This window comes from Brachycentrus maculatus, unplaced genomic scaffold (assembly GCF_059751285.1).
Source record: "Brachycentrus maculatus isolate JH-2025_06_01 unplaced genomic scaffold, ASM5975128v1 h1tg001591l, whole genome shotgun sequence".
Taxonomy (NCBI): Eukaryota; Metazoa; Arthropoda; class Insecta; order Trichoptera; family Brachycentridae; genus Brachycentrus; species Brachycentrus maculatus.
The window spans coordinates 21,546-34,109 of NW_028282214.1; the positions used below are offsets into that span (position 1 = coordinate 21,546).

The 12,564-nt window shown below is 39.8% G+C and overlaps 1 protein-coding gene across 1 annotated transcript; it reads right to left on the reverse strand.

Moving 5' to 3' along the window:
• Nucleotides 1-2,876: 2,876 nt before the first annotated feature.
• Nucleotides 2,877-6,620, reverse strand: LOC148298802 (dynein axonemal heavy chain 12-like). Its single transcript, XM_088276637.1, has 3 exons — nt 6,418-6,620; nt 4,389-5,181; nt 2,877-3,008 (listed from the first exon to the last, which is right to left on the reverse strand). Exons 1-3 carry the CDS (start codon nt 6,618-6,620, stop codon nt 2,877-2,879), a joined length of 1,128 nt encoding a protein of 375 aa, XP_088132763.1.
• Nucleotides 6,621-12,564: the final 5,944 nt, after the last annotated feature.

A 12,564-nucleotide genomic window follows, 5' to 3' on the forward strand; every position in this document is an offset into this window, starting at 1 on the left:
TCTGAAACAATAATATAAAGTATGGCTCCACGGTTAGCAACTGGCTGGTAGACCATCCGAGCATCTTCGATTTCTTTACTCTTGATGACACTTTACTCTAAACTGATTTTCACCTCATTGCTCACTTTTTTTGATTATTTCAAATTGGCGATCAGCTCGATATCATCAAGGATATTGCCCTTCGAATTATTCAGCAATTCCAATATCTTATCTTAATTCTTTTGAAGGATCGACCTCCCCTTCGATATATTTTTTACCAGCTATAATCTCTTAATCTAAATTTCAGGCAACTCGTTTTACACCACACTCGCCAATAGCTGGTCCTCTAATCCAGCGGGAGTCACTGTGAAATTCACAACAGCCAATTTGATAAATATCTCGGGAGAAAAGTGCGGATTGGCTACTTTCGTGAATAAGTATATCTTGTCTGTCGGATCAATCTATAGTTTATTTTCACCTAACTTCACAAAGTATCTGTTGTTGCTGATTTCGAATTCTTTTGAGAGCAATTGGTCAGTTGAGGGGTCGAGTGAATTGTAGGAAGTTTCGATGATGATTGGTTGACGCATTCTTAACGCACTCTCTAATGATTTTAGGAAACTGTCCGAGCCCATCTTTAAATGTTTTAGATCTTTTTCTTTTAGCATATTTCTGATCCATTTGCTGGCCTGCAATTGTGGATCAATCATCATTGGATTTTGCAGACCTTTTGCCACAAGGATTGCGCTATTAATTGACACAGCGTCCTTGGGAAGATCGAAATTGATCCATTAAGATATTTACAGATTGTCGCCTAGTATTTCTCTGAGCTCGAAATTCTAAGTACACTTAATTTACTCCTGAGCCAGTTTTTCAATGCACTTTTTTTGTAGTCGACTTCTGAATGCGCCCGAATATGGCCCATGATATATGACACAGCATGTTGCTAAGAAGACATTGCCGACAATCATCTTTTTGTTTTAGTTTAGCTCGACAAGGTATTCAGCCCAACGAACTTTCTCATTTTTTAATCCATCTGTCAAATCTTAAGCATTGATTAGCCTTTTTCCCGTGAGAATAATCTACTGGTCTAGTTTTTATTTTTAATCTTTGCTTTCATTATATATCTTTTAAAGCTCCTTCACTTTTGCGATAATTCCATTCAGCTGATCCCTTTTCACTTGAAGTTCTTTATTAGAAATGGCAAGCTCTTCATTCAGTTTTTTCACGAGAACTTTTTTTATCACAATTTATTTGTTCACATCTGTAAAGTTGACCACTGCCAAAACCCATTCACAAAGAGACTTCGCAGCAAAGTTTATTTGTTTAATTTAGTTCGGTTTGAAATTTGGGTTTGTTTTCAGCTTCTTTTTTATTATTTCTTCCACTTTTGGGGGAATACTATAAACATCGAGACTTTTGAGTCTTGTTATAAAATTTATATCTGAAATAGTCTTCCGAATGTTTTCCCATTCCTACTTCTCCTGCAATAATACACTCACGCTTTCTAAAGTGAATTTGACTTGCGCGTGTGGATTCTGATTCATCTTGATTTCAGAGATATCGTTCCTATTTAGAGTATTTAAAGCTTATGTGGCAGCATTTAGTGTCGGTAAAGCTTCATTTAATATTCGATCTGCTTATTTCTTCTACAATAGCGCCTTTTCTGTCTTTTATGCAATTATCTTCTATTCTTCTTCAACAATAACTTTGGCTGCACTCGCTTACTTCCGATCAACTTTTAATTTGATCAGCAAAGTTTCTTGTTCGACTGTTTTCTTCTCGAGGATTGGCTTCATGTCTGTGAGTTTTATTTTCAGCTCTTCAATGATCTTATTGGTTTCTTCGAGCTTACTGACACCATTCGATAGCTTGGAAATTGAAGAGTCCACTTTGTTTTTCTGTTGATTCAAAAAGTAGTTGAAGCTATTCAAAAGTTATATGTAGTTTTTAGGGGTGATGTAAACTTTTCTCTTTGTCGCCAATAAAAACTAATTCGACATTGCTTAGACTTGTTTATGTGTCTACACGCAAGCATTGACGACTGACTTTTCATGGAGTAGCATTTTGGCTACACTCATCAGAGCTTACTCTGGCCATTTGTCTACCCAATCGATCAAGCAGCAGTTTACCAGACTCGGAAAGTTTCGAATTTTCGACCTGAACTGTTGGCCAATCGGTGATAAAGTAAGACAAACATGCAGGTTGCTCAGGACTCTCTTCAGGAATTGTTCATATCCCATAGTTTGGGTAATTTATTAGTTATTTTACTTCGTGAGCATGCAAGGAACCTCGCCGCTGCTCAGCAGGTTGTTGATGTCTTCGAGGAATGAGTCATGGATCATGTGGTTTTCAGGGAAGATGAAAGCAACCTGCTAATTTTAAAAGGCTGCTTTCTTCATAATACTGTACAGGTCTTCCCTGAACTCGTTTCGGCCATAGTTCTTACGGATTTCTATCATTGAGATCGAGGCCTGAGCTAAGACTGACCCTAATGAAATGCACGATTTTTTGCCAGATCCGCTGAGCCCGACCAGCACTATATGTCCCTTTTCAAAGATAAAGCTGCGAGCAACCCTCGAAACATGCATAACAGCATCCGTGAAGAGCACTAAGTTCATTTTCGTCTCGTCCTGCATGCACTAGCCAATAATTTTGATTAATTTGTTTATGTCTCTCGATTCCTCGTATGCCATTTGCTTGCGATCGACGCCCTTTTTGAGGAAGTGACCAAACACTAAAGCCTCACTGAATAGCGTTTCAATCGTCAGTGATGATTTCAGAGACACTGTTACTTTTTTGCCGATTTCTTATCTGATGAACTCTCGGTCTTCGTTGTTTATGAGCCTGTCCTCGAAGACTCTTTGAAATTAGTGTACCCAAAGCCGTATGAGAGCCTACGGGCTGGAGAGCGCCGATGGTTTGATGATTGCTAAGCCTTGAATTACTTTAGAGACATCTCTTAAATTGAAGAGATAGTGAGACTTTTCAGGAGTGGGGCGCAACTTTCTTTTGATGTCAGTGTAGAGCTGCAGAGTTGAATTAACAATCGATTTGTTCTCGATGAGCTCAAGGACTTCATGTTGGATTTTATAGTTCCTGAACACTCCGCGAGTAATCTCGGAAAAAATGATGACGAGCGATTCCTCTTCCAAATCCGGAATATATATTGTGTTAAAGAATCTGACGAACCGAGGAGGTAGATCCGACCGACCGTACGTTCCTGCTATAATCATTTAAACCCCTTCTACCTATTTGAATATCAGATGCTTTCTATCCCAGACTCCTTGACGGCCTAATAAAAGGCGAAGCATTTAAATTGGAGGCTGGGCCCCGTATTCCTCGACTGCTGGCATGTTGATATCGTCAATAAAATAGATAAACTTTTTGCCTGGAGGAGGAATGAGCGTAATGCAGCCAGCTTTTCTTTGGGTCTGCAGTTTCGACTACAATTGGATCTGTGCCACAGACGGAGAAGTCTGAGCAGTAAAAGTGAATAGCAGCGAAGCATTCTCGCTTCTTCTTAATATTTGAGCAATAATGGATGATTTTCCAGTCCCTGTTGGAGCAGTTAAAAAAATGGGATCCATTTTGTCAATAAAAGTCTCCACTATCGTCGTATAGCAGCAAGTCTCTTTGGTTGGCACAAAAATTTACGAGAAGGATAAACCTTAGGGAAATTAAAATTCCGGCATTATTGAGTTCCAGCTCACCCACTCTCCTTCTGGCTTATTCTAAAAGACCAATGTAAAGTTAGATGCTGGGCTTTTCAGACTATCCGGGCTGAAGCACTCTGACAAGCTCTTATCCAGCCTTGACTTACTGTCTTACGAGAGATTTGCCCCAATTGTCCAAATATAGGAGTATACGCACAGTTTCTCAAGGGCTTTTTTCCAATGCTCGGACTCGAGAGAAGATTCAGGGATGAGCGACATATTATTTTTGATGAACTTGCAATAGGAGTGAACCAGTGTGTTGCTGTTCAGTTTAATTATCTCTTGGCAAAATTTTCTGACATACGCGTAGCCCTTCTTGAAGCTGTTCTTAATGAGTTGAATCAGATACTCCTGCTTATTCGAAGCAGCAACTATTCTGTGTTCAAGGAAGAAACTTTATACTATGTCTTCCCACTCGACAACCTCCTCAGAAACCCATACCATCCCGCATCGGCTCACTGTTGCCGGCGAGGCCTGGTTGAGATCATTTACTTCAAACAAAATTCGCATTTTCGCACTCAGCTTTATCCTCTACCCGTTTGACAGACAGAGCATCATCGAGTCATCAAGGACTGTATTTAAATTTTAAACCCACACAGCATCGACTGGGCCATCAAATAAAACAAATTCGTGTGTAGTTGCAGCATTTCTGAGCAGTTTGGCTGCAAGTCCATCGGTCCAAGTTTGGGTAACCGGATCAAAGTTTCCATAGAGCTCTGCTAATGAGACGGACTTCGGATTAATATAAATTGGCAGTGCGTCAAGCAAAGTGCGCAGAATGGAGGTTTTGGATCCCATGGGAGGACCAACGAGCATGACCCCGAACCTCACCTTCAATGTCTCGCTAAGCTGCAAGTTTTTGATAATAAAATTATCGGTGGGCACCAGGTTGTATGAGACACACTTGCCCTTGATCTTGTTGATAATCTGGGTTTGGTCCCGCTTTGGGATGATGCACTCAGGGAACAAATCCTTAATAATCCCATTGAACAGTGGGATATCATAGGATAAAAATTTGGGGATATTGGAGTCTTGCATGGCTCTGATCAGAATAATGTCCTCATCGATGTCTGGTTCTGCTCGCTTTAGAGTCCCTGCCATTACGAGCACACTCTTCACTGCTCTCATTCCGAAATCGTAATGGTCTTGCTGGGAAAGCTGCTCTGATGAGAGCTTATAGAGCTTAGTCATTTTTTTGGACAGTTCTTTCGCGGAGGAAAAGCCTTCCGAGAAGAGCATGATTTCAGCAATCAGGGTGTAGTCAGGCACCATCATGGCAACAGGTCGAAAGAGAGTCTTCAGATTATCAGGCAGTTCCGTCCTCCCCGCATAACCCGGGTTCATCGTAATGAATATCCCCAAATCATGGTTCAATGCAATCGTCTTCCCGCCGAGCACAAGCTCCTTATTGAGTTTTCCGAGCAAGAGGGCTTCTCTGATTGTCAAGACTTGCTGAGAAATGACCGAGAGCACTTCAATATCAATTCTGTTGAATTAATCCAGGCAAGTCCAAGAACCAGTAAACGCCAACCCGGAAAACAATTTTTACATCATATGTGCATTTATTTGGTCGGAGCAATTGAAGACTATGCAATATCTCGCCAATGATTTGGCCAAGTCCTTACAGGATTAGGTCTTGCCTGTGCCAGCTGGACCCGCAGGATTGGCACCTAATTTTATGTGCAGGGCACCAGTGATGGTCATCCAGCATCGATCTGTCAGGGGCGTGATGACGAGGCGCGTAGTGGCTCCCAAATATTCGTACCCATAGTAGAGCTCACATTGCACTTGCCTTGCAAAAACAGCTTCACTCAGATTATAAAACCGCAACTGCTGGAGCCACTTAAAATCGTTTAGACCTTCACAGTTCTGTAAATTTTCAACGATATCCCGATAATGCACATCCTGCGTGATGAGGGCGACGAGCTTCTTTCTCAGCAATAAGTCAATGTCATCTCTACGTATCTCCTCCACTAGCTCAGTCAGTTGCGAGATGTTGGCCTGGTACCATTGGCCTATATCATTCTCATCGAGGTCCTCCAAATAGCTCTATGTAATGTTCGTCCACATGATGCAATCGACAACTAAGACAACCTGGCTTGGGTATGCTTTTACCCAATCTTTCCTATTCATTTCTGTGAATTTCTGGAGACTGCTGCGAATTATCGATTTGATGGTGCCTTTCATGGATTCTTACGCAGATTTAAACCACTCCTCAACTTCGCCCCGGAATATGCAATTCTTCAGGGTCACTCGTTCTCCCTAAAGACTGATCATTTAGTCTGGGATCCCCTTTTCGTCGAACGCTATCTTTACAAAATTCTAAAACACCTTCTTGAGATGTGGTTCGATCTGTGCGTAATCTTTGACTGTCGACAGAATTTATAAAAGCTCATCATTTGATAGGAAGTAAAAACGTTGGAAAATGTCTCTCTTCTTCTCTAAGAAATTCTACAAAGTTTTCTGGACGATGTCAAATACCTAATTATTTCCCCGCAATAGCTTCAGAGTATAGTGGGAAGTTATTTAGTCAGCATATCGCTTAATGTTAGCGGAGTCTTTAGCAGTCTTCATTAAATACTTCCACTTTGAGTCGATTTGGTTGAACATTGAGGTCTCTTTGGGCAGGTTCTTCATGGCGAATGGAGATTTCAAAATCGGTTCAAGATATATCCAGTTCTTTTGGTGGGCGTACCACTAGTCGATCAAGTCTTGCATATACCTGAGCATCTTCGATTGGACTTCGACTCTTGGGCGGATCGGCGCGACATACTTGGAGCCGAGAATATTGTTTACTGCTAAGAGGTTATCGTCAATTTTGGTGATGAGCTCGTCATTGTTCCCCAAGATGATATCCTTTCCTTCCTTGTAAGGAGTTGTCACGAGGGTGAGATTCTTCCAAATAGTTTCGACTTTGCTTATCATTTAGGTCAGCTACTCTTCCTTCGCAGCCTGGACCGATATGCTCACAATTTCGGTCTCCAGCTCATCCAATTATAGTGTCTTCAAGTATTTCAGCGAATAAAACGAGTTTGTCATATCTTAGAATAAAGTTTCAAGCTGCTCAATTGAGATAGGAAGGGATTTTCCTTTAAATTTATGTGCAATCAGATCTCTAATTTATTGAAAGTGTTTTGGCTTGAGCAGGGGCGACATCAATGCTTCAGAAGCAAAGTATAGTGGTTTGAATGCATCGAATTTATTTTTAAGGTCCTGGACAACTTAATTCGGATCGAGCTATCTTTGAATTGCCAACAGCTTTTTATTCAGCACCTCTAAATATCTTCGCGAGGCCTCGAAATCTAATCGGCACAGCTACTTTTCAAAGCATTTTTCATAAAATTATTTCCAAAGTTTCTTTTAATCCCATAAAAGCTCGACGTTCCTGAAGTATTTCTCATGCTTATCTACTCCTTCAAACTCAGTAACGGGGAGTGCTAATTCGGCTTGAAACTTTTGGAGCTCTATCTTATCTTCAATGATGGCGACGAGGGATTACCCGAGCTGCTTTATAGAAAGGATCTTTTTCTAAGTTTCTAGGGTATTCTTGAATATTTAGAGTGCCTGTAGCTTTTCATTATGAGATTTAATTCTCTCGTCAAAAGTTGGGACTAGTTTTTATATCTACTTTTTGAATCGATCAGCTGAATCTGTGGCCGCTTTCTCAATCTACTATAATCTCCTTTTCAAGCCAATCATTTGCCCATTCGACTCCCCTAAAACAGTCTTGGTGGTTTCGATGACCTTGATAGAATATAAATCAGTCATGGAGAGTAGATCGGAGTTGTCCATGATTTGGGGGCTGATTCTTTAGACAAATTGAAGCACTACCTGAACATCTTTCATGAATTAAATATAGTCCCTCACTGTTAAAGGACTCAACACGATTTTATCATAGTTTTACTTGATCTGGGCCAAGATGTCCTTGGCCCTAGATAGAATTAACTCAGGAATGGTTTGATGTAGACTGTTCGAGAGTGCTTCACATCTCTTTTGCACTTTTTTCTTATACTCGGCGCATTTAAGCATAATAATGCCGATTTATTTTTAAGCCTCTATTTACTCGATCGCCAGCATTTCAGACTTGCAACGATACAGTATCGCCTTGAAAAATTCGGTGTCTTTATCACTGTGGTCGATTTGCTCAATTTCTGTTACATAGGACAAGAAATCGAGTGATTGTTTGAATATTTAGGCATACTTTTCAACCTTTTGGAAACTGCTCCGGACTTCGAATTTAAATGATGCGACTTTGTTGTTGAATTAAGGGTTGATGCTAATGATACTCTTCAACTCGATGTGTTCATCCGTCTTCTCCGCTTATATGCTGCACTCCCAATACTCTCCAAATTGCTCCAAATGCAAATACTGGAAATGCTCATCACAAATCGACGAAAGGGTTCCATAGACAACCTCCTCGATTTACTCCTTGAATGTTTATTTTTCAGGGGTGAATTTGATGACACCTTACTCTTCATACGCTTAAACATAGATCCAGGAGACGCTCCCAAAACCTTTTTTATCCTGGTCATAGAATTCATGAATCTAGTGAATAGTCTTCTGAATCCGATCGATCATGTTGATAACGAGATCTGTTTTGGCGTGAATTACCATATAATCGACGACCTTTAAAAAGTTTCTGATTTTCATTTGGTGGGTCCTCAATGTGGCAGATTCTGTGTATGGCATGTCCTTGCCACTTTCATCGCCAATGAGAAGGGGTATTTTTTTTTCGCCAATCTTCTTGTTGTCTCGAGATATTCTCATCTTCTTCATGAAGACTTCCATGCTGGTTTAAGACTTTTCAATAAGTACTTTCAAAATAGCTTACTCGATTTTGTGAATAATAGCTAGAGTCTTTTCTCTTTACTTTTCCGAGTACAGTCGAAATTCTTCGACTCTCACCGGGCTCAAGGTTTGGGAGTAAAAGGTTTCGATCTGCTACATTTTTCGGCACATGAGTTTGATATCTAGCAGCAGCTACTTCAAGTAGGTATCATTGAGCAGTGTCCGATCTCCGAACTATTTGTTTCTCTATTTGAAAACATTGGCGCTTGTTAGCTTTTTCCATAACTGAAAGTATTTGTACTTTTTGTATATTTTGAAATAATAGATTTATTGAAGGCGGTTGTATATTTTTTGTTCCGAGAGGAAATGCTAAAAATTGATGAATTCCACATCCTTATGATAGTATTTTGTGAGCCCTCTTTTAGAGATGACCATATACTAATGCGGGTTTCTTTTTTCGAATTCGACGATCTGCCAGTCGTAAGGGCCTTCATTGCGGTTCATATAGCAAAACTCATCCGACATTTCTCGATCGATCCTACCGATAATTCAATGTTTACTTAAGAATCTACATGAAATCATTGGGAGTTAAGTGAGTTTGCTTTTCAGGTGATATATCTTCCTTGTCTTTTATTTTAGTTTCGCTCCTTTCAATTTATCGATCCAGCAAAATGCTCTCATCCAAATTTGAATATATTTTGCTTCGAGCTTTCGTCAGTCCCTTAGGAGAATTTGCTCTTATAGTCCTTGAGTTATCTAAGATATTCCTGGAGCTGTTCAGATGCTTAAATTCGGTGTGTAGATGATTGCTGAAGATTCGGTTGCGAGATTTTGATTCCAAATCAATTGGTTTGAGCTTTTATTTCGTAATACGAGGCACGAGGTACTTTTGGTCAGAAGGCTGCCTAATATTCGAAAGACTTTCATTATGGGGCTCCTGCTTGAATCCTGTAGGCTTGGTCTTGCTTTGTTTGTAAAGCCGACTGATGAGCTTATTGGAGGAAATTTTTTATTCCCTGGGCAGCATGTTAATAATATAATACGATAAAGTTATGAGTTATACAAAATAGTTATAAAATTGCATCAAATTTAAGGTTGAGCTCACGCCATTTTTCTGTGTAAGCTATAGAGAGTTGCCTGCAATTTGGTAGAATTCTGCTCTTCGTTCGGCAGCCCAAATAAGTTCCTCCTTTACTCTCTCACATCCTCCTTCGGCTACAAGTGATGCTGCATCATTGGCCCCAACATAGTGATCAGTCGTTTCTATTATTTTTTCGAGGTCGTCTTACCCGAGAAGTCCTCAACAAGATCTTAGAAGGGCTGGCCAGCAAGAAAGTGTTCTTTGTTGTTTTTTCTGCATAAAGAAATGATTACAGAACTTTCATGAAAAATGATTCGGTGTTAGAGTCGCTTTCATAGTTCTATAGCCACGAGAACTAGCCAGTAATGTTTTAGAGGGCCTCAGTGCGAAGAACTTCATTGCAGCTGTTTTTTTATTAGCATTCGTCATTGATTTTCTTCGTTTTATGCTCCTTCTCTACTGCCCTTCCCTTCGTTTGTGTTTCCCAGTCTCGGGTAACCACACTTCGGATTTCAATGGGCGTGTTGGCCGTCATGTCGGACTACTTAAAGTTTAGTAGTATCTCCTCTTCGAGATCAGTCGGCTTATCAAAATCCTTATTTTTCGCCTTTTTTCTTTACTTATTGGCCTTCGCCAGCTTAGCAAAGTATTTTTGGGCATGAGATCGAGCTTGAGAGCTATTCCTAGTTTTCACAATAGTTTCTATAATTTTCCAATCTTTGCCGTGAGCTATCATTCCTAAAATAAAGAGGACTGCTACCTTGCAGGAACTTCAGATGCTCATCCATCCGCCATCTGCCTTCACAGAACTCTCGGCCCTCTTCTTCGTTTTAAGATTGCATTTCAGTTTGTAAATTATTATATTTTGTCTTGCCTAGCTATTGAGGCTGAATAAAACTGCAGGAAAGCTACTAACCACGATAATAAGCCGGTGATCCGATTCACTTAAAAATATGAAAGTCCCAGCAAACAAATCGACTTCTGAGAAACAATTTATAAAACTCTTTGTCAAAGAGAGTGATTTGGATGCTATCCGAATTATTACTGAAATTTATATCATTAGCTTTCTATAGAGAGAGTCGAATTACCCGATTGTCTGGTTTCTGGTAAACTTAAATGCATTTCGTCATAGAATGAGTTCTCAAGGCTCTCAAGACTTTAGTAATTGAATTCTCCAACATCTGCCTCCATCATTTTTATATACTTGTTTCTTTCGGAGACAGTCTTGCTCGACTGCAAGTTGAACTCTTCAATTGCTCTTTCAATATCTTCCCACTAGTATCCGTACTTCTCGTAAATGATGTCTTCGAGGAGGGCCTCAACGACCTTGAGAATCTTATCCTGCCCAATGCTGACTTCCTATAATATCAGAGTTGAATACTTTGATTAGGTTCTGATGCAAGCGCTCATACATTTTGGTTCTAACAAAGCCGATTTAGTCCTATAATATTTTGAGCAGCAGTTCTTTCCTCATCAGCTTTGCCTTTTTTTTTGTGATGAGGGATCTCTTTAGCCTTTGCGCAGCCTGAGAATTTAATTCCCTGAGATCTTCGCCGTCATATGTTTTCTCCATTTTGATGAAATCGTCAGGATTGATCTTCAGGAACTCAGCCAACTACAGCCTGCTTCTGCCGAGCAAATCTTCAATGTCACTTTAATAGTTCAGCACAATGCTGATATACTGGTCCTCGTTTGTCTTCCTCACAATCCTCCTTCCTAACTTAAAGAAAGATGCTACTTTGCCTGATCTATTTGGTGTATTTTAGATACTCATCGAGCGCAATTGCTGGGGAATGCTGATAGACTTGGTCAAGCGAAATCTGGTCAGGGTCTCCCAGCTATTATTATATTAACTCGACTTACAGCATTTTATCGAAATAGAACAAGGAGTACTAGTTCCTGGGCTGAGTCCTCTATAATTTTATTTTATTGGGTGTCTCATTCTGACTAATCGACTTCTGACTAATCGACTTAGGAAATAATCGTGCAAATTGCGAGTGTAATAGATGCCCCGCAGCATACGCGCAGGCCCCGAGGCCGAACCACTTCAATAGTTGAATGTCAGAATTTTAAATATTCTATGAAGGCATACTCGTCTTCGTGCGTGTATTTCTTTATTATATATTTGTTAATTAGAATCTATATAGTGTATTTGCATGCTTATTCATATTCAGCAAAATTAAAATTAACTGAAGTCCTTTATGCGCGAAATTAATGCACTAATTCCCTGAATTAAGGAGTGAATTTGACTCGAGATTATTTATCCTACAATAACAAATCAACAAACTACAGATCACCACATAACATAGCAAACTCAAATGATTGAATTTGACTAAATCTATTAAAATGGAACCTGATTAATAATTGCAAATCAAAACGAATAAAACTATCATACTTAACCTCGGAAGATTTCTTTAATATTTTTGTTGTCAAAATCATGGATCTTCATTTTCAATAACTTTTAAATTGCTTTCCCATCGAAGCTATCTCTGACTTTAAGGCTGAATTACATGAGAGCCCTTGTTTACTTTTACAGCAGCGACAGATATGCAAAACAAGCGCAATCTAGCACATTACTTTCCTTAATTTTAATCTTTAGAGAGTACATTTTCCGCATAAATAAGTCATTTGCAAAGTTGTGAGCTTATTTCGCACTAATATCTGTTCTTCTCAGAGAGGATGAAGCGTCCGTATATTTTTTAAGATACTCCTCGGCAACATCCTTCAGTTTCTGTTGCCTTTACGGCGTAGGAGTTGTATTCACATTTGGATTACTCATTGAAGGAGCTTAAAGACTGTAAATAATATCTTTTACCCTTATTTTGCTGTTAACTTCTGTCAAGAGAAGGACGCTCCAGTCGGTAAAGAACTTCCTGGCCTGCTCGTCCCTGGTGGGGTCCAAAAGAGAACTCAGTTTAGAGCAGAGTCGGCAGTAGTGGATCAGCCCGATGCAATCACTGAACTTCAGCTGTCCTTCGAACATTTCTGGTTGAATAGGAT

What these genes read in the sequence shown, in the direction of transcription:
- LOC148298802 (XM_088276637.1), bottom strand. Translation starts at nt 6,620, where the DNA reads ATGATAAGCAAAGTCGAAACTATTTGGAAGAATCTCACCCTCGTGACA. An exon ending in GTCCAATCGAAGATGCTCAG is followed by an intron (nt 5,182 to 6,417) that starts GTATATGCAAGA and finishes TTAATTCAACAG; the next exon opens with AATTGATATTGAAGTGCTCT. An exon ending in TCTATGGAAACTTTGATCCG is followed by an intron (nt 3,009 to 4,388) that starts GTTACCCAAACT and finishes TCAACTCTGCAG; the next exon opens with CTCTACACTGACATCAAAAG.